The sequence below is a fragment of the Drosophila elegans genome, unplaced genomic scaffold, assembly GCF_018152505.1.
Source record: "Drosophila elegans isolate 14027-0461.03 unplaced genomic scaffold, ASM1815250v1 contig_476, whole genome shotgun sequence".
Classification (NCBI taxonomy): domain Eukaryota; kingdom Metazoa; phylum Arthropoda; class Insecta; order Diptera; family Drosophilidae; genus Drosophila; species Drosophila elegans.
The window spans coordinates 16,241,150-16,266,967 of NW_024545863.1; the positions used below are offsets into that span (position 1 = coordinate 16,241,150).

The 25,818-nt window shown below is 37.0% G+C and overlaps 4 protein-coding genes across 4 annotated transcripts in view; all 4 read right to left on the reverse strand.

Moving 5' to 3' along the window:
- LOC108135814 (IDLSRF-like peptide) overlaps positions 1 to 7,949 on the reverse strand; it is a 37,236-nt gene extending 29,287 nt beyond the window's left edge. The window contains exon 1 of the mRNA XM_017256689.2: positions 7,297 to 7,949. Within this exon, the coding sequence (XP_017112178.1) occupies positions 7,297 to 7,459 (163 nt within the window). The 5' untranslated portion in view covers positions 7,460 to 7,949. The remainder of the gene's footprint in view (positions 1 to 7,296) is intronic.
- A 5,657-nt stretch (positions 7,950 to 13,606) lies between these two features.
- On the reverse strand, positions 13,607 to 16,027 carry LOC108135748 (putative serine protease K12H4.7). The gene is made up of 7 exons (XM_017256582.2): positions 15,818 to 16,027; positions 15,574 to 15,755; positions 15,271 to 15,512; positions 14,992 to 15,223; positions 14,749 to 14,927; positions 14,382 to 14,693; positions 13,607 to 14,324 (listed from the first exon to the last, which is right to left on the reverse strand). Exons 1-7 carry the CDS (start codon positions 16,025 to 16,027, stop codon positions 14,221 to 14,223), a joined length of 1,461 nt encoding a protein of 486 aa, XP_017112071.2. The 3' UTR covers positions 13,607 to 14,220.
- Positions 16,028 to 19,074: 3,047 nt separating this feature from the next.
- LOC108135838 (aprataxin-like protein) lies at positions 19,075 to 21,829 on the reverse strand. Its single transcript, XM_017256722.2, has 3 exons — positions 21,378 to 21,829; positions 21,084 to 21,309; positions 19,075 to 20,751 (listed from the first exon to the last, which is right to left on the reverse strand). The coding sequence occupies exons 1-3, from the start codon at positions 21,528 to 21,530 to the stop codon at positions 19,904 to 19,906; spliced, it is 1,227 nt and encodes a 408-aa protein (XP_017112211.1). The 5' UTR covers positions 21,531 to 21,829; the 3' UTR covers positions 19,075 to 19,903.
- A 287-nt stretch (positions 21,830 to 22,116) lies between these two features.
- On the reverse strand, positions 22,117 to 25,540 carry LOC108135837 (aprataxin-like protein). The gene is given in 6 exon segments (XM_017256721.2): positions 22,117 to 23,963; positions 24,021 to 24,194; positions 24,197 to 24,343; positions 24,346 to 24,503; positions 24,983 to 25,208; positions 25,280 to 25,540. Coding segments are annotated over 6 exon segments (2,187 nt in total). The 5' UTR covers positions 25,433 to 25,540; the 3' UTR covers positions 22,117 to 22,634.
- Between the last annotated feature and the right edge of the window lie 278 nt (positions 25,541 to 25,818).

The window sequence follows — 25,818 nt, forward strand, 5'->3', positions numbered from 1 at the left end:
CAGAAATTAATAAAAGGATCGAAAGATAATTAGGTACCGAATCAATTACGATAAACTAGTAATTACATCGTATTCAATTTGCAAAATGTATTAATATTTAAATGTAACATTGCACTATAAATTTTGTGAAAGAAAGAAACATCGTGCGATTCGGACTGCTTACTTTAAAAATGATGATAAGAATATAAAATTGTTTGGACATACTGCTCACATAAAATGTATAATTTGGCTAAGAAAAATAGTTCCATAAACATTTCATAAACGTTCCATCGCGTTTTGAGTTGTCAAAGAACTTTTAATTCAGCAACAAGTTTGTCAATTTAAATTTAACCTTGAATGTCTCTGCAAGATTTCCATTTTAAACATGAATTTTAAATGGGCCAAATTTCAGTTTGGCCTTAGAAAATTCTATAAATTCTTAATTAAGCAAAGTAATTGGTTGCAAATAACAGGACGTGTACAGCTAACCAAATCAGCTTCCTAATGCTAAGACGGTGAATTGAGTTGACCTTTGGGGGACACGCCTTACTCGGGCAAACATAACCGCATCCATTTAGACCACTCACAGTCTGGTTCACTTGCAAGCCGGCTAAAGAGCTGTGAACTGTCTCAGTGCTTGTGTCTAGTGTGGCCGAAAGTGGCATGCAACAGTAATGGAAAATACATTTAATCTGGCTTATGTTGCAGCTCGTTTCAACGATAACTCGGTAGCACTTCATCACAGCACTTACGGCTTACCTCCCCGAAAGCCCATCCGACTCACTGACTGCAGGAGATGTGGAAATGTGGAAAGGCGTTCAGACAGGCCCGAGGCAAGGTTCTCTCACCTGGAGAAAAGTAAAAGAAAAATGCTGAAATGTTGACCGTTGGTGAGACGCCTGCCTTGAACTTCCATGGGAAAACTTTTCGCATTGCAAATGCATGAAAACTTTCCCTTTGTTTACGTGTACTTCACTCAATTTTCACTCTCGAATTGAACGAACGCACACTTTTGGCCAACAATGTCGGCATGTGCCTGGCGAAAAGTTTGCATTTTCATTTTGATTTGAAACCAAACGAGAATTGTGTATTTTCCAGTTGGCGTAATCAAGTGGGTTAGACCCATCGACTAACCGCATGAGCATAGCAAAACGAAGCCAATGAAAATTTACACCTACCGACCGCACCGAATTGCAAATAAATTTAAATATGCTTTGCGGTCCAGGTTGGGTCATAAATAATTGGGGCTAATTATGTTTTCCCGTTTTAGGCAGACGAACGCTGAATCTATTATTGAATTATTCAGCAGACCGAATCGAAATACCAATTCAATTATCCAGCCTTGAAAAGTTTAGCCTTAGCATTACCAAGTCTTAAAGGCCATTCTGTTTAATGGATATTTGCCTAATGAAATTCAGTTGGAATATAAATGGTAAGTCTTGAAAATTAATTTTCAGCCTTTGTTCTGAAATTGTGGCTATAACCGTAAGACCAATTGCAATATAATCAAAAGGCTTTCTAACTAATTACAAGTTCCGTCATAAGGTACGAGTGTCAAGTGTCAGACGAAGTTGTTCCCCCCAAGAAACTTAATTAAGGAAATGCGAAATTTTATTTTGCATTAGTTTGTGTCACAAGCGAAGCCAGGTTAATTTCTCACACATGCCACGAACCGTTCATGCAAAAGGTAAATGCTATGCATACTTTGCACATGAGGGGAGAATTGTGAAAATGCCTGGAAAACCGGCGCAAAGGTGCCTCACACGCGCCCAGCTCCTTTAAGCAAATCAATTTGGGAAAATTGTGGCTGGCAAAAGGGCCAAGTGCACAAACTCAAAATATTGAAATCGCTGGCAATCCTGACCCTGCACGTACGGCTGCCATTTCGCCGTCTACAGATACGCCTCGAATTGCATTTGCCAGTTGAATTGGATATGCAAAACCAAGATGGGCTAAAGCCCAAGAAATGCACAAGTCACAAGTGGATTCTCACTGGGAAAGCTCTTCAGTCGTCTGCATCTGTGGTTATATCCTTGCCATCCCTTCACTTAGCTGAAAACCTTGGTCTATGTGGTCCTCAGATTTCCATTTGTGCCAGTCTATATGTGTTGGCTTGCTGGAAATTGGATTTTATGTATTGTGCATTTGCCATTCCAAATGATATCTTGTCCTGGCATTGGCCATAAATGTGTAAGTATTATAAGCAGTTGCCAACTCAGCTGCTTGTGGATTTTCCAATATAGTTTGCCATTTATCATCCAGCCTCCGGAATGGATTGAAGAACATATAACTTGAGCAATCGATATTGTAATAATAGTTTTGCCAGATATTTAAGTGCCCTCAAGTTCAAGAACTTATTTCAATACCGCCATTTATTTGCAGGAAAATCAATAAAGCAATTTCTGTTTACCCATTCTAGCCACTTTTCCCCCACGACGACACTTTTGTTAATGAAAAACTGCTGTTTTTTGCCTGGCTCAATGGTTCTTTTTATATAACCAACGTGGCGTATGAGTAACGCAGCTAAGCCCCCACTTCCAGACCAAATGTCCTAGTCCGAGGTGCTTGCCACATTCTCCCCCTTCTTGTTTTATTTTGCATATTACACGGGTAGATTTTCTGCGTTTTTTCCTTGGCTTGGCAAGCTTTTAGGGCGCAGCAAATAAATAATAAATGAGGCAACAATGAATGCCCGGCAAAGGAAGGAAAACACTTTCACTCGGCAGACTGGGCCGTAAAAATTGACAAGATATAAAACAAATATTTCTATATAAAGGCAGCAGTGAACAAAAACTTGGATCGTAAAATAATATGACGCCATAAAAAAAAAAGAAAATACATTTAGTTATGACTTGAGGCGTCTGCGTCTGGCGAAAATAAGACCTTAAGGCGGGACAGAAACCATAAACATTTTATGCTCAAAATGATAATCTAAGGCAGCAGTGTTAAAATTCTCGTTTAACGAGTGAAAATCAATTGCAATCGATTGAAGCGAAGGACGGGGCGTAACTTAAAGTCGTGTCCTTTATAAACCGAAACGTTTCCCGTGTGAAATATTTTTCACATAATTGTCGTATCAAAATGAAATGCAATCTTCCACCGCAGACTTTTTAATGACCCACAGCCAATTTCGCCGACACAAACAGCTCGATGATATGATGGCCATTTGCTGGATTATATTCGGTAAACCAGTTGACAGTTTACCGAGTTAATGGGGACACAGTGTGGATTGATCGCGGTGGGTGGACAACGCGGCGTGTACATAACCCTGCAGAAGCCAACCCACATCGCATCACTCAATTTGCATACGCACACTACTAAATATTCATAGATTTGCATATCAGTGGCCAAGTTTACAAACTCTAGCTGTACGATATAAATCTTGGCAATCAAGCATAATTAAACTGTCAGCATAATTAAATTTATCGCATATATCCGTACCTCTATACCATTTCCTGATTTCATACCTTTCGGCATACAAATTTATAGCTTTTGTAAATTTCCAGGAAAATTGCCCTGTCCCTTCCAATGTTTTTGAACGTATTTTCCTCGCTTTTGGTTTCACTTTCTTTGAGAATTTATACTCCTGTTATTTATACCAGCAGTTACAAACTTGCAATGGCAATAACAATAAATATATTCGTTTTTAACAGGGTTTTGGGTGGGCCCTATCAAGTAAACTACACCGCTGTTTGACACCTACAATTTAGTATCGAATTAATTGGTTTCAATACATTGTAGGTTTTATGTTTTTGTGATGACACTTTCAAAATGCAAGACAATTTTCTGTGAATTGTTGTTTGTTCAAATGAAAGGTTTTATTAATGTTAGCTATCCACGAAAAAAAAGACTAATTTTTTCCCCAGAGCCTGGCATAAATATTTAAACAAGAATTTTCCATTTTCTGAAATTAATGTAACCCGTTACCATTTTTATAAATAGAAGTAACACTGGCGTTTGTGTAGCCACCCGTTATTATCTCCCATTTTCCCCTTTTTTGTTACAATTAAAATCCGCAGCAAAAATCCCATTAAAAGTTAACCTCCTTCTCCAATTTCAGATCCCTTAGCTTACTTATAACCCATTAGAGACCACGCAAAATGCTCGACCAAGGGAATTAATTAGGAAGCGTGGTGCAAAAGTCGGGACCGAAAGTTGCTAATATAATTATTCCGAGACTTTCAGGTTCAGGTCCATGGCAGCCAGTTGGCCTAAATGCTTTCGGATAGCAAGTTGATTCCAACTGAAGTCTAGTTGGCTGCAACTTTTGAATGCCAAGCGTTGTTGGCCATAATGCGCGGCGTAATCACGTTTCAGCTTTTGCCTGAGCGCTCTGTTGATTTTGAAATACCCGCCCATTGCAGCTTTGCTTTTATGGAAATTTCATTTTGTGGCAGCTGCAGTTGGGAGCGATCACGTAAGTGGAAATGGCCAAGTCCACGGAATGTTTTGTAAGCCAATATGTTCGTCAGCTGGCTCAGTGGTGCTTGCACTCGTGGTGGTTGCAGCCTTCGCCACGAACTCGTATTTTTGTGGGCCAGCTATTTGCATGTGGGGCACGCTCCAGCGACTGCCAGGCAGTGTGCTACGTTTTGTTTGCTATTTGTTGCCGCTTTAGTCACCGCACGACGGGCAGATGGGATCACTGGGGGAACTCCCCAGCCAACTGCCACAATTTTGGCCGACTTCTTACACATTAGCCAAAAAGAAATCAAATATTGCATAATTTATGCCGTAAGACTGGACTTGAGTACGCTCGTAAAACTAATTGAATTATTCGCTTAATATTTATGATACTCTAGGCGACGTTACTAAATGAATATTTAAACGGTGCGTTAATGGAAATGTACGATCCAAAAACATATTAGATAAACAAAAATACCTGGCTCCATTGAATCTATTTCTTCAGAAACTGAAGGAAAGCAAAATGGATTGCGATGAAAATGAGTCTTTATTTATTAGTTTCGGCTTTTTATAAATCAAATCCAATGAAAATTACATGAGTTCGAATCAACGTTCTAAATCTTACAGGGTCCCATTTAAGAAAGTGTCAGTCACTTTTCTGCCAAATGCCACCACTGGAAACGGAAAACAATGCAACAATCGCGAGTAATGAACGCTTTTTTGATGAAAAGGAAAAGGAAGTGACGCAAAACCCTTTCAAGCTGTCACAGGGTGCTGGCTTTCAGAGTGCTTTCGACCAGCTTCAGCAGATGCCTGGCGGTGGCACATTTATTAACTGCCCCGCGATCGTCCAGCAGGGCAGCTGACCAAAAAATTACGACCAACACACAAAGCCACGACCTGCCAGGCAACCCACGCTCGTTATCGTTCGTCACAAAACCAGAATGCCGCGGAGCACAAAAGCGAGCCACAATAAATAAACTCAGTTGCACCCACTGACCAAACTCAAACTCAAACCCATAACCAAACCCAACCCAACCAGGAGCCAATGTTAAGTAAAGCCAGCAAGCGGGTTAACAAACGCCGTGGAAATGCAACGAGTTTCTTTGCAGCGGGAAATTGCAGCATAAAATATGTTGTCAGTGACAGGAAAACTAAAATTATTACACTGCTCTGCAAAGTTGGTTTTCCAAGAGAGATTGCTAAAAGGAAATTGCGACAAATTGGTTAGGGTTTATTTTTGCTAAAGTTTCCAGCATTGAATTTTCTCAGTTAAGATTGTTAAAGTGGGAAAGATAAGCACAGAGTGAAGATAACTGCAAAGCACTTAACAGAGCAGTTGTTGACTATTTTGCTTAAGTTTTTGCAAAATATTTATGAAAGCTTAATCAATATGCTCGCATAACAATAATCCACAGTTTTAAGAAATGATTTATAAAATAATTTTTAAAGCAATTAGCATGTTTCTGCAAAATATTCCACAAAGCCAGAAACCTGTTATTAATCGTCAGAATTAAATTATGATTTATTTATTCATGTTTTAATGAACTTTTTAGACAAATCAAGTCAAATTACTATTATTATTTGTATTTTGATACTAGATATTGTTATAATCTGAGCCCTTCTTTCAAAAATGGATATTTTTGTATACTTTTAGCATATTGCGTTGCGTTTCAAGGGAAACCTTGGGGTTTTCATAGAAAGCACTTTGCGGTTGACAGGCTTGTGATTCCTTAAGCGGGTGTAAATGGCTTTCCCTTAATATTTCCAAAGTGCAATTACTGCAACCGACGTACTGTGGGTAAAAAGGAATTGAGGAAATTGTGACCCCTCGTCAGGTAAATGCATAAAACTGTCAAAATGTCGAGTGCAAGGATTTGGAAACTCTACAGGGCTGAATTTTGTCGCATTAATATTGGATGACCGGCAATATCGGCATTAAGCGTTAAATGGAGCGTCCGCAAAAATTAGTATGATAGAATAATTCTGTTTTGCATATTCATGAAGCGGCTGTGCGACAGGCGGCAATTAATGACCAATTAAGCCACTGACTAAATGAAGTCTATTCGTGGCCTACAACCATTAGTTTGCCAAACACTTGTACGCAAATGTATTATCCAGGCTTGAGTTAATTACATATTTGGTTAGGGGGCACACAATGCATACATCAAATGAATAATTTAATTATAACAAGAATCATTTCAGACATGTTTCAAATGCCACAAAACCACGGCAGCCATTTTTAAATATATGCTGAACCATTTCAGACATGCTTCAAATGCCACAAATCAACGGCGACCCACAAGCGTTAATTAAATAATAAAAAAAAATGTTGGAAAAAAACAGTGAAAATTCCATCACGAACCAATGCCTGGAAAAACCCAACCAAAAAAAAAGTAATTAAAAAATTTCCAACTGCCTTAAAATACCATTTACATAAACTTTAAACGGAAAGCCAAAGATTTTCATCGGTGGCCACCATAAACACGCCAACGGAAAATCGGTAAAACTGCAAAAAAGGGAAACGGAGTAGGAAAATAAAATAAATGAAAAAGGACGTGCACATTAATTACGCAGCTCACCTGCATACTCAACTGAAAAAGTTCAAAAAAAAACCAAATTAAATTAAAAGGAAAGTAGCAAAATAGCACATATTTATTTTTTGGAATTTAAGGCTGAGTGGTGCAAAAAATAAACTTCAGCAGGGGAACTAAGACAAAAGCCAGAAAAGAAAAATTGTTGAACAAAGGAGAGACTGTGCACCAGAGCGAAGGTCAATCAGTGAATGGGAGTTGGCTTAAACAAAAACTTAAACAAAAAAAAACAAAAACCCATTCCGAATTGCGTATACGCCAGGTGCTCCCCTAATGAGCTGTCGATGTAGAGAAGTTGGAGTTGCGTTCGATTACTTACCGCTACGCTTCACAATGGGATTGGCCATGTGTCCGTACAAACGGCTCAAATCGATGGCCATCGTGCTGGTGGTGGCCTGAAGGAGCAGCAGGCAGACCGCGAATGTCGACCACATGCTGAGATGTCGATGGCGTTGGTGTTGGTGATGTTGGTCCATGGTCATGGACAGCTGACTAGCGGAACTTTCTTTCTATCGAAATTAAAACACTCGGCCAGCTGCTAAAAAGTTTTTCACACGCGCACGCACACGTTTTCCACTTTATCCGAGTGTTTTGATGAAGTTTTCTAGTTTCTTTTACAGAAGCAGTTTCCCCAGGCAACTTTCTCCTCGTGCTGCCTGCCCTTTGATTGAATTATCGTTGGCACTTCAGCCACAACGGCGGGTTCGTCCCGCTCTTCTCTCGCTCGTCCTTCAATATGCTAATCGCCTTCTAATGGAGTTATACGAACCAGAAATTAGCTGCAACTTCTTCCCGATTCCTGGTTCCCTATATTTTCGTTTTTCTCGTTTCTATATAGTTTCCTTATCGTTTACTACGTGGTTCTAAGGACTACATGCAAGCTTTAACCAGTTTGGTTGTTTGGTTTTTCGGTTTGTTTCGATTTCGTTTGTTTGTTGGTTTGTATTTTCGTTTCGTTGAAATTAAAGTTGAAAATAATTTTGCAGGGAAACAAATATTTATATGTGTGTATATAGATATATGTTTTTAGTCGACTTTTTACATTTTTCTACACTGCAACGAGAAGAGAGAAAGTGGAAAAGTTAGTTAGAAGTTTATAATTGAAATTTTAACTTGTTTTTACATTCAAAGCTAAGGACTTCCAACCGTGACATTTGCTAGATAACTTCAAAGTTTTAATTAAAGTTTAGCAAAACTCGAAATTGACAAAAATTTCATATAACTTAAATGGATAAATTTAAGTTAGTTTGCTAAAAGATTAAAAAACCGACTAGGACTGAAATTAGCCATAACTTAAACTTCTGAAAATTTTCACAAAGCTCTTTTTATTGTTCCGGTAAATTAATAACTTATTATCCACAAAACGTCTTTTGATATCTGACTTGTTTTTTCTTTTAATCTTATGTTGCTTAAGCTATTCTTAAGTAAGCTTTATTAATTTTCATATTGTTTTAAATCCCCAAAAATGTATTTGATCCTGTTTCCATGGTTTTAAAATGTGTATGTTTTTCAATAGCATGTTTTTTGGTAAGGAATATTTTATTTATGCGACAGTAACCCTTAATTAAGACGTCAAGAAATTGACACCGCTTGTGCTGTGGATTATCCGGAGATGTCTCCAGAAGGCAATTTACATGCCACAGCAACTTGCGACTGTGTCATCTAATCAGCTTAACGAACTTTAACTTTTCCTTGCTCATATTCCCTCGGCTGTTTTATTTTTGAAAGCGGGGGATGTAAAAGTTCATCACGCCAGGGGATAGAAAGTTGAACAACCCTTTTTCGTATAATTCTTAGATGGATTTCCAGCACTCACACACTCGAGCGACTCTTAATGACTCTCTCGAGCACCCAAAACACATACGACGCGTGTAACCAAAAAGCGGCAGCAAAAAGGAAAGCTAAAAAAAGGCCAGACATAGACGAACCTTTAATTATAGCCAAGTTAACCCTTCCATTTTTGCTCTTTTTTTTGTGCAAGCAAAAGTTGAAGAAGTGAAAAAGTGTTGTTACTTTCTGGCATACTTTTCGGGGCAATCAAAAATGGACAGACGACAAAACAGAGTATTCCTTGGCCCCGAAACTTGAAAAGGGAAAAGTTAAAGGCAGAATAGAAAAGCTTTTTAATTAGTCCTTTTTTGCAGCTGTAGTATAAAAGTGAACAGTTCTCAGAACAGCCTGGAGCATTGAATAATGAACCAAATATTTACCTAAATTTGAAAGTGATAAGTTTGGTGTTAAAATTTTAGCACTTCTCAAGGCACTATTCAAAATTCTGCTAAGTCAAACTATAAAGTTTAGATTGACTTAAATTTAAGCTTTTCAAAAACGCCAACGGAAATTTTTAGACTCAGGAAGTTCAACTTTTTTGGGCTTCTCATCTGCCACTAGAGAATTAAGCCGTAAAATCTTGTTACAATTCCCAAGAAGACATAAACTAAACTCACAACCCACAGAAAAAGGAAATAAAAACAAAAACGAAGGACATAAAATACTTTAATGGACTTAAAATGAAACTTCTGCCTTGGCTCGACGGATTTAATAAAGACCTAAAAAGGCAGACAGCGACAGTTTCCGCAAAAACATGCACAAATACAGAGACAATTTTCAGGTTTAATCGGGGACCATTTGGCTCTTAAGACGCGTTAGCCAAATAGTAAATATAATCCACAAGAGACTCACCGACAAATAGAGAACGCCAAAGGAAATCCGCACCAAAGGAAGAATCGGGAAAAGTTAAAGTGAATTATGGCCAAGGTGGCAAAATGTGGCCAAATAATACGGCGCAAATTGCTCGAATAAGAATCGACAAGAGTAAAGGTAAAAAGGGCATCAAGGTAAGTGGAAAAAACCATTTGTAAAAGTGTGGGAAAAAAATGTTTTGGAGCTTAAAAAGTTGAAAGTTTCTTACAATTTAATTTAAAGTCAAATTATGAGACCCAAATATCAAAATATAAGCGCTCATTAATTTGGGCAAAATAATATTAAAAGAATTATTAAATATTACTTTAAGGTAATAAAGCGAAAAAAATATAATTTATAACAAATATTTCTCGCAAACAGAAATATAATTCCTACAGTAAAATAATAACAGTTTACAGCCCATTTTTATAAAATCGGCCCAACGCCAGTAAATGAGTCAATAAATATTAATTTAAGTATTTCTACGAATTAAATAATTTTTTTTTAATCAATTAAAATCTCGTCAAGACATAGTTTGAAATTTAATTTAAATTTTGAGTGCCTTATACTGGGATATAATAACAAATATAATTTTAATTTTAGAAATCAAAATAAAATCAATTAAAGTGTTAAAAAGGTAATACAAGGCAAACTTTACCTCGAAAATATGTGGACCTTAGCCGACTAAGTCTGCGCTTAGCATCTAAGCCAAAAAATAAATTTATCCCTGCACAAACATGACTAAAAAACAGAAAAGCCAGAAAAAATTTAGAAAACACTAAATCCAAACATTTTTGCCCGGCCACCTTGGCTTTAGGCTAAACACAAAGAAAAAGATCGACCAAATCACAAACAAACATTAATTTGCATAATTTACTGTGGACACCCAAACGAAAATGTGCCAGCATTTTCGCAGCCAGTATTTTTAAACCATTTCCTTTCTTTGCATTCATTTTCTTCTTTGTGGGGGTTTGGGGTTCTTAATGCATAATTTAACAGCAGCCAGAAAAGCCAGAGGGTAAGGACAACGGGGGCGCAGCACGGCAACAAGAGCCCAAGGAAGTTGGGAACAATCAACAACTGCGTGTTGTTATTCAAAGCACACGCACACCGACATTCGCACACACTCGCACCCAACCACCAGCCGCCACACGGCGTATACGCAACGTGAATCATGGAAGCGGGACAAGACTAACGAGGCCTAGGCTTGAAAAAAAAAATCCGTAAAAATATATGAGGAGTGCTGGGCGGTTGGGGCAGTAAGTATAACATAAAGGTAATGAAGAGCAACAGAGCGGAGCCGTAAAGAAGCAATTTTCCGCACACACAGATTTTCCTTTCAACTCAAATTTCGTTGGATTTTTGCATTGGGTTGGTGGGTTGGGTTTCTTCAACAGTTTTTCACACAATTTTAAACGGATTCAAGTCACAAGTCATGTAATAGAACACGCGTCAGTTGGAAATCCTTTTGCCACTTATATTGTATTTATTTATTTTTTTTTGTTACAACAAGTAGTTCTTATGTTTCTTAAGGGTTTTCTTAGATGCATAAAGATGTTACAGTACGTTTGAGTACGAGCCAACAACTCGAACCACTATTTACAACTCCGCTTGAGTGTAAGTTTCAAACTCGACTGAAGCGTTGAGCGCTTTACTGCCGTCTTTTAAGCACTTTTTCCACCACTCAAGTTGAGCTTCGTCGCCGCCTACGCACGAATCCTCGCCGAGTGAATTTCCCGGACGAGTGGAAAACCACTTACCTCTCTCGCGTTTCCCTCCTGCGGTTGAGTTTTCCCCGCGGCATTCGCTCTTTGCCGTGCTCTCAATGTCACTCGCAGGGCTCGAGCACCTGCTCTGGGCCATATTTCGTTGGTTGTGTTTATGGTTCTTGGGTGTTGGCCAGGAGCGGACTCATTTTTTTGCTAAGTACTGGAAATTGCTACTCGATTATAACGCAATAAACCGTTTAGCGTCTTTATTTAATTTTTGAATTTAAAGTGTTTAAAAAGCAGTTGAAGGTTAAAATAGTTGAGTTGATAAGGTGTTGAAGCAAGTTAAAAGATTTTTTTAACTTGTATTCAATATACACCTTAAAATTCGTTTAATATTAAAAAAAACCCAAAAATCTTAAAATCTTTAAAATATTAAAATTTTACAAAAAAAATCTGTTTATAAATTTTGTTTGACATTTTTAATTTTTATTGACTGATCATTTAAATCTAAAAATCTAAATGATGTACATATGAAATGTAAAACTGAGTAACAAATATTACTGATTTAGTATTAGTTGTTAATCTTTAAGCAATTTTTTTATAAATACAAATACGAATATGTATTTATTTAAACAATAACAAATATGAATTTGTTTATTACATTATGTCCTTTTTTATATTTGGTTTTTGAAAATATTTTTTTGTTTTATCCGAATGCAGGCTAGCAACCAAAAACTATAAGCTAACTGCTTCTTCACAGCTAACTGCTACTTCACCTTCAAAAGTTTAAAGTTTAGCTAACAGCAAGAACTACCAAAACATGTACACACCGCAAGAAACTTTAATCACAAATACGAGAGTGATGCTTGTATAAAAACTGTTGGCATGATAAACTTTCTAAGCCTGTAGTGAAACTGAGCTTGCTGAGGTATTTCAATCCAGGGTCATACATCTTTGAAAGCTTTAACTCTTCAGACCTTGATAATCCTTTCAACACTTACGGCTGGCTAGCCATGCTGAAGCTCTGCTCCTTGTACTTTAGCCCATAAATGAAGCAACAAATATTAATTAGCGCGAGCACAATCGGATGCTGCTTGGCCGTGGCTTTAGCAGTGAAACATGGCCCAAACCGACGGGGAAACGTCCAAGCAACAGTGGAACAAAAATATAAATAACAAACGGTTAGTGAAAGAGAGTTATAAAGAGAGAAAGAGAGAGAGAGAGAGCGTTGAAAGCCGGCCCGCCCCCATTTCATCTGCCCACGCAACCACCCATCGCAGCACCCACATCCCCTGAAAATCCCTCAGCTCCTGTGAATGTATCCAATAGTTTGTGGTGCCAACCGGGCGTCTATCCTGGGCGCCCACGCAGACCAGCAGGTGACGCTGATTCGACGACGTCCACAGCGCGTTGGCGTTGCACTCAAATGCGAGAAGCGACAGACAAAAGCTTTTCCGAGGGCGGATAATAAACAGAGTGCGCGTTCATGCGACATTCGCCTTTGCTTAATTGGACCAATTTTAAATCGCTGGTTTTAATGCGCCATCAACTAAATAAATGCACCCAACCCAATAAAACCTTTAATTTTCTCCTGAATAAACTTTTTCAAGTAAAACATTAAAATAGCTATATTAAAAATAATAAGCTTTGCTTTTGTTTTCAATTTTCAACATAATAAAAAACATATAACATTTCTTAAATTTTTTAAATTAAATTTTAAGTAATACAAAAACACATTGGGAATAATATTATTAATTACAGCCACAGTTATGATTTTACGAATAAAAAACCAGGCTTTAAGTTAAATCAGTTTAACTCTGATTTTTATAATAAAAGCTATTAAATACATATTATTTTTTTATTTTTAGTAAACCATAAGATTTATTTTCTGATTTTTGTATACACATTGTAATATTCTCGGTTTTTATTTTAGAAATCAAATGTGAACTTGATTTTCTTAAAAAAAATCAGCCATAACTTTTATTCGCTGATTTTACTTTGAAAAATCAGGAATAACAGATAATCAATGATTTCTATAATCAAAATCAAATATATAAATGAAAATGAAGTAACTTTTGAACCACGTAAAATTTATCTGATATCATATCATGTCCTAATGTGACCAATATATAAACTTTGAATGTAAAAATATTACTTTTTCAATTATTTTAATGCTTTACATTTTTTTGGCAACCTTGTTAATTTGGAATAACCGCCAACAAATTAACCAAGAATCATAGGCATTATGTTCCTATTTTCAATCCCATTACTGTGCTCTAAAGAAATGTAAAAAATCTAGCCAACTTAAAAAGCACTACTTAAACAAGCAAATCCCATTTGTTAAATAAAAAATTGGGTTGTAAAATCATTAATACGTTACTATTACCAACTAAGACTTAACAAGGTATAAACATAACAAAATGTTTAATTGGCGATGACTTGAAATTATTTACTGAATTTTACTAAATTTCCATCATTTTAAATGAGAAACTTTATTGCCGGTCAAGTCAAAGTTTTCACAAATGTCGCCTTAGTTGCGGCGTAGGTGTCCACTCAATGGAGCCCTTAATCAACCAATCAAGCCAAGACAAACAAACAGGGGAAATGCACAAGCCAAAGGAGAAATACAAGTGCAATTTCCTAATCAACAAGAATGCCGCTTTCAAGAAAGCTGTTTGCAGAACCCGACGGGCCAGACATATCACTTAGGATTCCTAGCATCACTCAATTTGTCTCTGTTTGCCAAAGGCCAAGGGAAAAGTGGAGCTGCGCCCACGACCTTATCAAATGGGCTAATCACCCAACACATTTGTTTATTTAATAATTCATTCGAGTGGATCCGGGGTGATTCATATGTGGCGTCGCAGAAAGGACATCACACGCAACTTGGCCAGATTCATCTGCACAGTGTCCGTCACCCGGATGCTGGCCAAATCCTCCACATGCGAATAGCCTGTGGCACGAGGCACGAAACTAAGCGGGGTCTCTCAATCACTTGCCAAGGACTCACCCGTCAGGACACAGGCCTGTTGACCCGTTTGCTGGCCCAAAGCACGCCACGGATCCAACTGGCCATGCGTGAAGATTACCTGTGCATAACGCTCGCTCTGATTGAAGCCGTACCCGCCGAATTTACCATTCGTCTGCTTGACGCCGTGGGCCAACTTCTGGGCAGTCTGCTCCGCTCCAAACGCATCCTGGCAGAGTTTTACGAAGTAGGACAAGGGCACCTGATTGGCAAAGGCGGCGGACGATGAGGAGTTCGATTTCGTGGTCGTGTACCAACCGAATTCATTGCAAGTTTGATAAAACCATGCTCGAGCTGAGAACAACATTTTATGAAACAATAATAATTTACTGCGGTTTTGCTTAGTTACTTTCAGAGCCTTGATCTGTATCCTCACGGAATATTTGTAACATGGATGAGTAGCCAAAGTCCTGGCAATCACTGGAACGTTTGCCTTCTGAGTAAAGAAGTTTTAAGAAGCTTACAAACGCTAATTCATCATTGGAATTTAAAGACATTAAGGTCTCACAAAGGCGTGGTATATAAGCACTGTAAAATAATACAAATTATAAGAGAGGACTCTTATGAAAAGATAGTCGATTAAAATTCATACCTATAGCTTTGCACCACCAAAGCAAAGTAGTTTCCCAGACCATTGAAGAAAGCTGCCCTGTCCAGAGGATCCTTTGGATTGTAATCTTCACAGCCATTAAACTCGTAAAGAAGCTCCTGAATTCCATTGTCATTAAATAACTTTACCAAGTGTTTCAAACCTTTTTCGATTCGCATTGAGCAATTATGAGCATAGCTCAATTGAATAGAGCGGCTGACCAATTCCATGTATTCTAAAAATAAAATGTTAATAAAGATTTCCTAGAAACTTCTCTCTCACCATAAAAATCCGCTTTGGCCAACAGTGGAGCACTTGAAGCCCAACTGGCAGCTACTAAATCTGGATACAGTTGAGTCATCCAGGCCGCCAAACTGCCCGAATAAGAGCCGCCAACCAAAATGACTTTGGAGTCTCTCATTTCAGCGTTTTCCGACTTTTGATGGCGTATGAAGTGTGCCAAGTCGGCTAATGATTGATGGAGATTTAGTTGCTTGAGGTGATGCAGTTGAAAACTCTCCTTTCTGTAGATTAAAAACTATAAATTAAAAATTGACTCTTTTGGGTAAATTATTTGTTTCTCACCCAAATGGTAAACTCTTTCCATAATAACGATGTTCTGTGTAGAAAAGCATGCCAGAATTTTCCACAGCCATATCGTGGGTTAAGCCAGTGCTCATTAAACCTCGACTGATTGTCCACTCACCTCCCACAAATATGTAGATGGGTCCTTGGGGCTTGTGATACTTGGCATTACGAAAATAACGCTAACAAATAAAATTCTGATTTTTGTGTTCCAAAAATTAGTCAGTAAAGAAGTAGGGGTTACCATTTTCCAAGTTTGATCGTTTTTTTCATCAAAATTGTCAACCTTTTGATCCAACCAAAGTTCCTCAACAGAAGCTACTTCATTTTTTGTATATAACCCGGAGATTGGTTCTAAGTTAAGCAACTCCAAATTTCTTTTATAAGGATTAAAAGTTGCCGAAAAACTTGGCACAAAAAAAATGATTTGCACAGTGAAATGTAGTAACTTCATGTTGAGCTATTAATTTTCATTTATAAAAAATGTAGGTACTGCTAAAGTTTATATAGAAACGCTTTACCCCTATGACGTGCATAATGAAAATTTAAATAAAAATACAAATATATGCAGTGTTGAGTGCACTACGACAAGGTTAATGCAAAATGTTACATTGAAATATGGCAGATAAAACTTAAATAAAACTTCGTTGTAAAAAATAACTGTATGCATGACACATATTTGTGGCAAACATTTTGCATTCTTCTGCTGAAAATTCCGATTTTATATTTATTTCCACGAAAGTCTCTTCCAAAGCTAAGAAGCTTTACAAATTTTACTACTTTAACCTATTCTAAATTGCCAGGTAACCAAGTTTGCCAAGTTTAGCCGGCTATAAGCCGCTTGAAGCCGTCACCTCGTATACGCAATGTTGCTGCAGGCAGATAAGCAAACACCCACTGAAATAAAACCAACCAAAGACCAAGTGCAGGCAACGTGAAAATAACCATAAAAAATATTTTTACAGCGTTGACATGGAAAAAAGTGAACATAAAAATGTAAGCAGCTGAGCGAACAAGCAACAGGAGAATGCACAAAATATGTAATTGGCATATTACTCATCCGCCCCATATACAGCACAATGGCGCGCGACATTGGAGCAGCTCAGCGATGCAGGATTCCAGCCGTGTCAGCGCGTGTCCTGTGCATACAATGCGAAAGGATTGCGGAAGCGAAAGTCGAACTGGGAAAACTTATGAGCAGAACTCCCTTAACATGCAAAGGCAAAGGGTAAAATGGAAAACTCCAAGGTAGATTGTAATGGCAACTTTTACTATAAAATGTTTTGGAAATTAAAAACAGTATAAATTATTAAGTTTTTTTTAAATAATATTAATTTTAAAACTATTGAAAACATTGTTTATTAAGTATCAATAGTAGCTTTAATAATTTACGTTCTAGGCAAAATTAAATTGAACACAAACAGTTTTTAAAAGTTTTCCGCTTACAATATATTTACAATCCATACAAAAATTAAAATTACAGAAAAGATGAATTAAAGATTATATAGATATATATATATATTAATTTAACAGTTTTAAGATTTTTTCTCCTCAGTTTGTATAACATTTCTTGCAATTTTTTTTTATTTTAATGCAATTTACAGAATTGCTCAGCAATCAATGCTGCTAGTTGGTAACTTGATATACCAAACATTCCAGCATAACGAACCCCATTCGCTGGAGGACTTTTAACGATAATGGCGGCGCTATGAAAAGTTATTATTATTGAGCCTCTTTGTCGCCCTTGACTTCGTCGTTGTTGTTATTCTTCGTCTACTCATTCTCATACAGAAATTGCAAATTGGTTAAATCGTGCAATTGATGTTGAGCCTCTTATTTGCCGCAGTTGTTTTTGCTACCCTGAGGATGGACGTAATGACAGAGAAAAGGATTATCCACCATACGAACAATCCACAGTGCAGAAAAAATGTGCAAAAATGGGCTTGAAAAAATCATCAGCATATAAATAAAGTTTTACGTGCAGAAAAGCATTACACATGTGCCACCCAATATGGGGGCATGCATATCTCTTGTAAATATTTATAAGGGAATACATGTTTGTGTTGTTCTTGGCTGCCAGAAAAAGAATTTAAAATTCCTCTTTGGGTTACAAAGAAAAGTATTCAATTAAAGGCAATATTTAAGAATCTTTCGAAATGGTGAACTAATAATATTTACTACGTTAATAAATAATTAAAGAAATATAAGTATTTAACTTATTAGTTGGATGTGATCTAAAGGAACACATTAATTAATAAAGTTCACCACGAGGTTTCAAAAATTTGTATTCAATTTCTTAACTTTGCCAAAGATTTTGTTCCAAGGTATTTAAATAGCTTTGTATGTTATATATATTGTAATTATACAATGCAACAAATATTATTTAAATTTATTTTTTCATTATTGTGTCTGAGTTATGTCTCTTCTTATATTTTCGTATTGCTACAATGCGAACAATTATTTTTGTACTTTAATAATTATTTTTATCAAATGGTTCTGCTTCACTAATTAAGTGTTTCTACAATGTTAACAATATATAAAACGCATTTTTATTTAAAAGAGATGACATTAAAATCTCACAAAGAATTCGCGTGTTGCAATTTAGGGACATTTTATACTTGACGCTTTATATTAACAAATAATAATTAATAATTACAGATCGTTTAACAAACAATTTAACTAAAAGCCGTCGCTCTCTTCCTTTTATTCATTCTTATTTTTGCCCCTCGCGTTAATTTGAAAATTTCTCGCTTGTGAAAAGCTTTCGTCTGCGAGCATGCGCCTGGGAAAAGGACTCAAAACGAGTGATTCTCATGGGGAAACTGTCCTTGAGAGCTTTTCGCCGCTCTCTGACTCCAAAGTAACGTCCTTTATGAATGGCCTCCTGTTGCTCGAGACATAACAGGTGGTAAGGCTCCGAGAGATAGCTTTAATGGAGCTATTGATTTGCTCACCGAAAGTAGAGCCCGAAAGTAGAGACAAGTTCACCCCCAGAGAACATCGATGGGGCTGTGGCTTGAGTGCCAGCTTTCGGACACCTTGACACTGTGACACACTAAAAAAAGTCGAGGCGAATTTAAATTACTGCAACAAAAACACGAGGACCCTGTCTGGCTCAGGCCTTGAATTTTGTTTATCGCTCTGATGTGGATTAGCTTGGCTCCTTGGCACTGCCTTTGGGCATGGAACGAACCAGTGACTTTGTCTCCTTTAAGCTTATATTTCGCCTTGTAAAGTATAAAATTAATGGCAAATGTGCAGAGAATAAAAAGAATTCAAAGTAGACCTCCGTGGGGGTTGCATTGCCTATGTAGTACATATTCTGTAAATTAATTAATCAAAGTAATTAATTGAAAACAACACATTGCCATATTAAACGAATTTAGCAAACTTTGAGTTATAGGAAGTATATTTTACGAATTTGTTTTATCAAGCATAAAACATTATTATTAAATACACATTCATATTTTATTAAAACAAATTTAATCTTTACGAAAACTATTATCTTTTCTAGTTTGCTGTTTATTTATGTTGAAATCAAATTTTTAACAACCCAATAGCATTTAATACAAATAAAATATAATTTTAAATGTTCAACTATTATTGATTAATATCAAAAAATCTAACACCAGCGTCATTTATAAGCTAGGAACACAATGCGGCACATTTTAAAGTTATACTTCTCACAGGGGAGCTGGTTATCCGACAAACTTTGTCCACTTTTCAAATTCTGAAACATAATTTAATAAGTGTTTCAGCTGACTCTGGGGGAGGAGCAGCTCTGCTGATGCCCCTTGGTGGCTGCTTAATTAGCCGTGGGTTCGTTCTTTTCCAGTTGGCTAAAGCACTCTAATTGAGTCTTTTAAATGATGGTGCAGGTGGGTGGCGAAGTCAAACTGTTTTTCTAAGAAAATTAAAACGATATCCGCCTTGCTAAACTTCCAGGAATTTTATGGAATTGTGTTTTTAAAATTATTTTTTTTTTTTTTTATTTTATTTTTTTTTTATTTAATGCAAGTGTGCATGGAGTGTGCATGCGGTAGGTTTAAAAATACTGTAAACGTACTTCATATTTATCATATTCGAGCAATTAAGTACTTTCAAAAGGTTTTATATTTTGGATAATAATTTAAAAATAAAATGTGTGTAACTTAAACAGTCATAAAATATTTAAAATGATTTTAAACTCAAATGAACTGTTTATAAAGCCAATTTTTCATGTAGCTTACTCATTTTCAATAAACATTATTGTTCCTCATTTTCCATGTTAAATAATTATTTTCAAAAATTATTAAAACCTTTTTAAAATAGGAATAGGTTTGCAATCGGTTTAAGGTGGCGGAGCCGTAACTTCTTGGTCGTGAAGATTGCCAGCAGGTTGATTTATTGGTTTTGTAGCTTTCTGATTATAATTTTGTCGATTTTGGTTGGGATTCTGACAATTTGAGGGGTTTACCTGATTTCGATTCACATTTTGAGTTGGGTGCTGCAAATTTGAGTTCTGTTGAGATCTCTGTTGATTTTGATTTTGTTGATAATTTCTTGGTATCAATTTCGATCTCACTCCACTTTGTTGACCACTTGGCCAAGCTCCCGGGCCGACAAATGCCTGATTTGGATAATGCGGAATTCCATGCTGGATAATATTAGATGGTCCTCGGAATCCATTTACCATCGGATACCTATAGTTGATTTGATGTTGAAAAGGCGGAAAGGAAGGACCATTCCAAATGGTCCTCGACCCATGATGTTGCCTATATTTGGGTGCATTATTTGGTTTCAGCGGATTCATCGCTTGAAAGTTGAATGGCGGATTGTTTCGCTGAATCATTTCAGTGGTTGAAAGATCAAGTTTATGATTGGCACATTCTTTCACGGCTTGTTGCTTGGACGGTAATTGAAAGGGATTTTTTGAGCCTTGATTGTGGCATAATGGCATAATTTTTGTATCTAGTTTCGCCTCATTCATCATTTTAGTTATGTTATCCAAATTTGTAGTCTTCTTACGTTCGTCTTCTTTACGCTGCCAGTGATTCAGTAAGTGGGTTTTAAAATTTAGCAGCGAATCGGAGGCAAATTCACACTGGTTACAAACCAGCGGCTTGGCTAGCAGTTCCTTTACCAGCGATTTTGGAAATCGCGAAAAGCAATTATCCCTTTCCAGTTGTTCGTACAGTTCTAAATATGACAAGAAACAGTGAAGGTAAAACACATTAGAAGAACTACTAACAAATAAATTTGATTGAAATGTGATTTTGGGACTACCACAAAATGTATATAATTTAAATCTTATTTTCGCTGTCTTCATAACACGAATTCAAAGTCACAGATAGAGGTTTGAGGTTTAAAAGTTCTTTTGAATTCCATTCAAAATTTAAAAAGTTTTTGATATATGCAAATAATTCTTTTGTACAATTTTGGAATCTTTAAAAAGGAGAATCCCAAAAATTGAACGAAGGCGTTTATAGCTAAGTACATAGCTCACAATACATTTTCCCCATAATTCATACTTTCGTAGGGCACAAATAGTTCGGTGTTGTGGCAGTTCCAATGTTTTTTGGTCTTCAGACTTGGTGATACGAAATCCGTTGAGATGACATGCAAATGGAGCCTGTGCAAGCTGGGCTCCGCGTGAAACCCCACCTGGAAGTCCTCCCAGGGCACCCCCTTCTTCTCTACGGCATTTCGGGCCAGACGGTAAAGCTCTTCCAAAAGCGGCAAATGGCTCCGGTTTAACTGAAATATACGAAATAATATATGTACATATATGTATGTAGAATAAGGATTACTGTAGGGTTGCTCACCACAAAGATGCTGGGAATATCGGCAGTTGGAAGCACCAAGTAGTGATGCATTGCCTTAGGAAACTTGTCTGCTATAGCAACGCCTAGTTCTGATGAAACTATCAAGTATTCTGGTTTAACCATGTCTCTGATTAATCCGTTTTGCCAAGCCATGACAAATTTTACACTTTTATTTGATTCCTGTAGAAATAAACTATTTTCCTTGCTTTCGGAACTTGGTAATTTCCTAATTCGCAATAGACCGCTTATAGACTGTGAATTTTACACATTAAAACGCAAAATAAAGAGAATAACACAAACAGCTGACGATCTATTTGGGATGGTAATGTTGAAAAACTGGAAATCCCGACTAGAGATGGAACTTTGACTCGGTATTTTGGTTTATCGACTACACTGAAATAAATTTCAGTTTTTTTGAGGGCACCAGAACAAAAGTCTGAGCACATTAAAAAAAATTTTCCTCCTTTCTATAACATAATTTTTTTTCAAATAAAATGTTTCAAATGTAAATATGAACATAATTAAGTAAAACATAATTAAGTAAAATTAAAGCACTTCCTTAAGATATTACAAATTTTAAAAGGATAACGAAGGAAGTGGATCTTATTGAATTGATCCAAGGAAAATTAAAACTGAATCTGCTTGATTTTTGTTTTAAATTAGTAGAGCTTTTCATCAGCTGCCTAAAGCAGTGCGGAGGATTTGGTCGTTTAGATGTAAGTAAAAATTAAGTCGAACATTAAGTCAATCATGCAGTTTTCTTATCGCTGAAATATATATACATATGTATAAAATATGCAGTGAGACAAGTGCATGTATTTATTTATTTAATCAATATTTTTCATGCACGGTTGGAAATGTTTACAGATTGGATTTTGTGTAGTGTTTATCTTTTGAAATAATATTTGTAGTTTAGTTTTTTTTACTATTATTTTTGAAAGAATAATAATATAATAAATTTATTTTAAACCATTTATCATATGGTACTACAGATTATTTTCGTTGATAATTCTATGAAGAATGACTCATTGTAATGATAATTTTTTTTAGAACTGATAACATTTATAATGCATTTGTAATGCTTTCCCAATTAAAGTAAAATAATAATCGAACATACATTTTTGCAATTGGTCGGCTGGACCTGCATTGATTCTTATGGCTCACTTATTATTAAACGAATATGAATATAAACCATTTTGTTATGGTTTTTAAAATTTAAAAAAAAAAGTCGTTTAAATACATTTATACTAAATGGTCCTAAGTGCCAGCCGACTTGGGATTGGTTGTAGGTGTTGAGACCTGAGCTCCTTGATTTGGATTTCCAGCTGGTTGCTGTGGTTTTTTTTGGTTTGCTAGTTTCTTGTTTTTATTCTGGTTGTTTTGATTAGGGTTTGGACGATTCTGTTGATTAGGATTCTGACGATTTTGATTATTGGTGTTTTGACGATTCACTTGATTGGGAGGTTGGGCTTTTTGGGCGTTCTGTGGATTCTGGGTCTGATTATTTTGCTGATATTGATTCTGACGATTCTGTTGACTGGAATAAGGTCGATTTTGTTGATTGTGATTCTGATTTGGCTGCTGAAACTTTTGGTTTGGATTCTGTTGGTTGTTGTGTAAGACATTTCTTGGTGTCCACTTCGGTCTTGTTCCATTCTGTTGACCACTCGGCCCAGCTCCTTGGCCGACAAATCCCTGATTTGGATATTGATGACCGCCTTGCAGGTTTGCTGGAGGTGGTGGTCGGAATACATTGAAGTTTCTTTGATGTTGACCAGGTGGAAAGCGAGGACCATTCCAAGGAGCTCTAGGACCTTGATGTTGTATAGGTCCGCGCGGCATATAGCCGGGTTGACGATAATTAAATGTATGCGGTTGCGGCGGAGTCATCGATTGGATGTTGAGGGGAGGAGTGTTGCGGAAGGGATTGTTGGGATTCGGTTGGTTCATCATGTTGACCGGTGGTCCGTACATATAGTTATCATATCCATTGTCGGCCTGCTGCTGAGCCTGCTGTTGTTGTAGTGTTAGAAAGGGATTCCTTAGATTTGGATTCTGGGAAATTTCCGCTCCTGTCTGAATTTGGGAACAAACTTCCAAGGGCTCAGCTGGTTTCGCCGCCGTATCTATCTTCGCCTCATCCAGCATTTGAATAATTTTATCCGTTTTTTTCTTCTGCTCACGTTCGCCTTCTTTACGCTGCCAGTGGGAATATAGGTGCGCCTTTAGTTCCAGCAGCAAATCGGTCACAAAATCGCACTGGTTGCAACGTAAAGGTTTCTGAAGCTGCAGCTCCTTGTGCCGCTCATCCGAAATTGGTTCGATGAAGCCCTGCATGCTGAGCATCATGTGCACCATTTGAAATGGCATAAATAGTTCCGTATTGAAGCTGTTCCAGTGGCGCGGACGTTTCATGGCCATGGAGTAGAAGTCATCAGAAATGACATGCAGATTTAGCCGATTCCAGAAGGTGTGGGCCTTGAAGCCTATGCGAAAGTTACGCGACTCCAGGTGCTCCTGTTTTTCGATTATTTGATTGGCCAAATCCATCATGTGATCCAACAAAGGCAGATGATCTCCGTTTAACTGGCAACAAGACCGAACCGTGAATAATGAAACGATAGCATTCTGTCAAAGACTTACCTGAGTTATGTCCCTCAGTTCCTCCTTAGCCACCACACGAAAATGATATTGCGATTTGGGATAATCAGCTTTAATCACCACCGCCCGATCACTTTCGATGAGAAAGTTCCTCTTATCCTTTAGCTTTCGCTTCAGCTCATCCCGAAAATATGCCTTCTCATCAAGCTCCATTTTACTGATAGCGGCCGCTCCCGATAATTGTGAAAATCACCGAAATATAAGCAAAAAGTTCCGTATCAGCCGGGAATATCAGATGTCTACTCCCGGTTCTCTAAGCTGATGAACTGGTTCTCTAGTACGCACTGGTGGTTCGTTTGCTAGGGCGATCAGCGAGGTGCCCCACCAGATGCTCCTTAAGTGTTGGCACGTTTTTGGCCACAAATTCGCACTGATTGCAAGTCAGCGGCTTGGCCAGCAGTTCGTCTTTCACTGCTTTCGGCAGTCGCCCAATGCAATTCTCCTTCTCCAGCTGTTGGCAAAGTTCTGTAAGCAGAATGATTTACTGACAAGCGAAAGAAAGTAGTTCGTGCGGAAAAAGAATACTAAATAACAATTCGATAGGTTTCACTTCTGGGTTATCAGAGAGTCCCCTAAACAATCGATGAACAAAGGTTTTGACGTTAAAAAATTGAATGGCAATAAATAAATTCTAGCCATTCTGAAAGATTTCCATGTTTTTTATTAGATTTGAAAAAAAAAGAAAACTTATCGTAGAAAATACGAATACGAAATACGAACGTTCTAAATATTTGGTTCATCTGCACTTTATATTGGAATACAAAATGTTTTCAAATGTAACCGACTTTTAAAATTTCCAATTAACTGAAAATGTGTTCTGTTTTTGTATTAGAGCTAAGTGTTAATATTTGCCAAATTTAATTAATAAAAAAACTAGGTTCAGAAATTATTTAGTTTATGATAGCGTTTTGGCATTATAAATCATATCAATAGGGAATTCTTACTATTGTAGGGCACAAATAGGTCTGTGTTGAAGGAGTTCCAATGTTTCTTGTTCTTCAGACTTGGTGATACGAAATCCTTGGAGATTACATGCAAGTGAAGCCTTAGCATGCTCGGTTCCGCATGGAATCCCACCTGGAAATCCTCCCAGCGGACTCCCTTCACCTCTACCACATTCCTGGCCAAAAGATGAAGTTCCTCCAAAAGCGGCAAGTGACTCCGATTCAACTGAAATTCAGTATTTAATATATATATAAAGTAAGTGGTCCTTGTGGGGTTTCGCATTGATGCATATGTACCTGAAAGATACTGGGAATATCGGCTAATGGAAGCACCAGGTAGTGGTGCACCGCTTTGGGGAACTTGTCTGCTATCACAACGGCGAGTTCTGATGAAATTATCAAGTTTTCAGGTTTTAACATTTCCTTGACCAATGCATTTTGCCAAGACATAACAAAAGTTGCTCTTTTACTGGATTTAAGTAGCACCAAAATACACTAAACAAAAAGGTGGTAAAATTATTACAATGCAAAATGAAAACAAGGCCGCAAACAGCTGGCGAACAAGTTGTGGCTAGTGTTGGAAAACACAAAAGCCGGCTAGAGATGAACCTTTTAACCGATATTTTTGTTTGCCGAAAGCACTGAGAAAATTTCCTTCTTTATTATTTGTAAAGTAATATACTCATATATATATTAGGTAAATTTTCTGATTATATAAGGGAATCACGCCTTGTAACCTTCTTAAATTTCATTAATTTTGTAAATAAAATAAACAAAACATTTAGTTCATGATTTCAAAACAATTATATTTGAATTGAAAATTTAAATTGATGTTT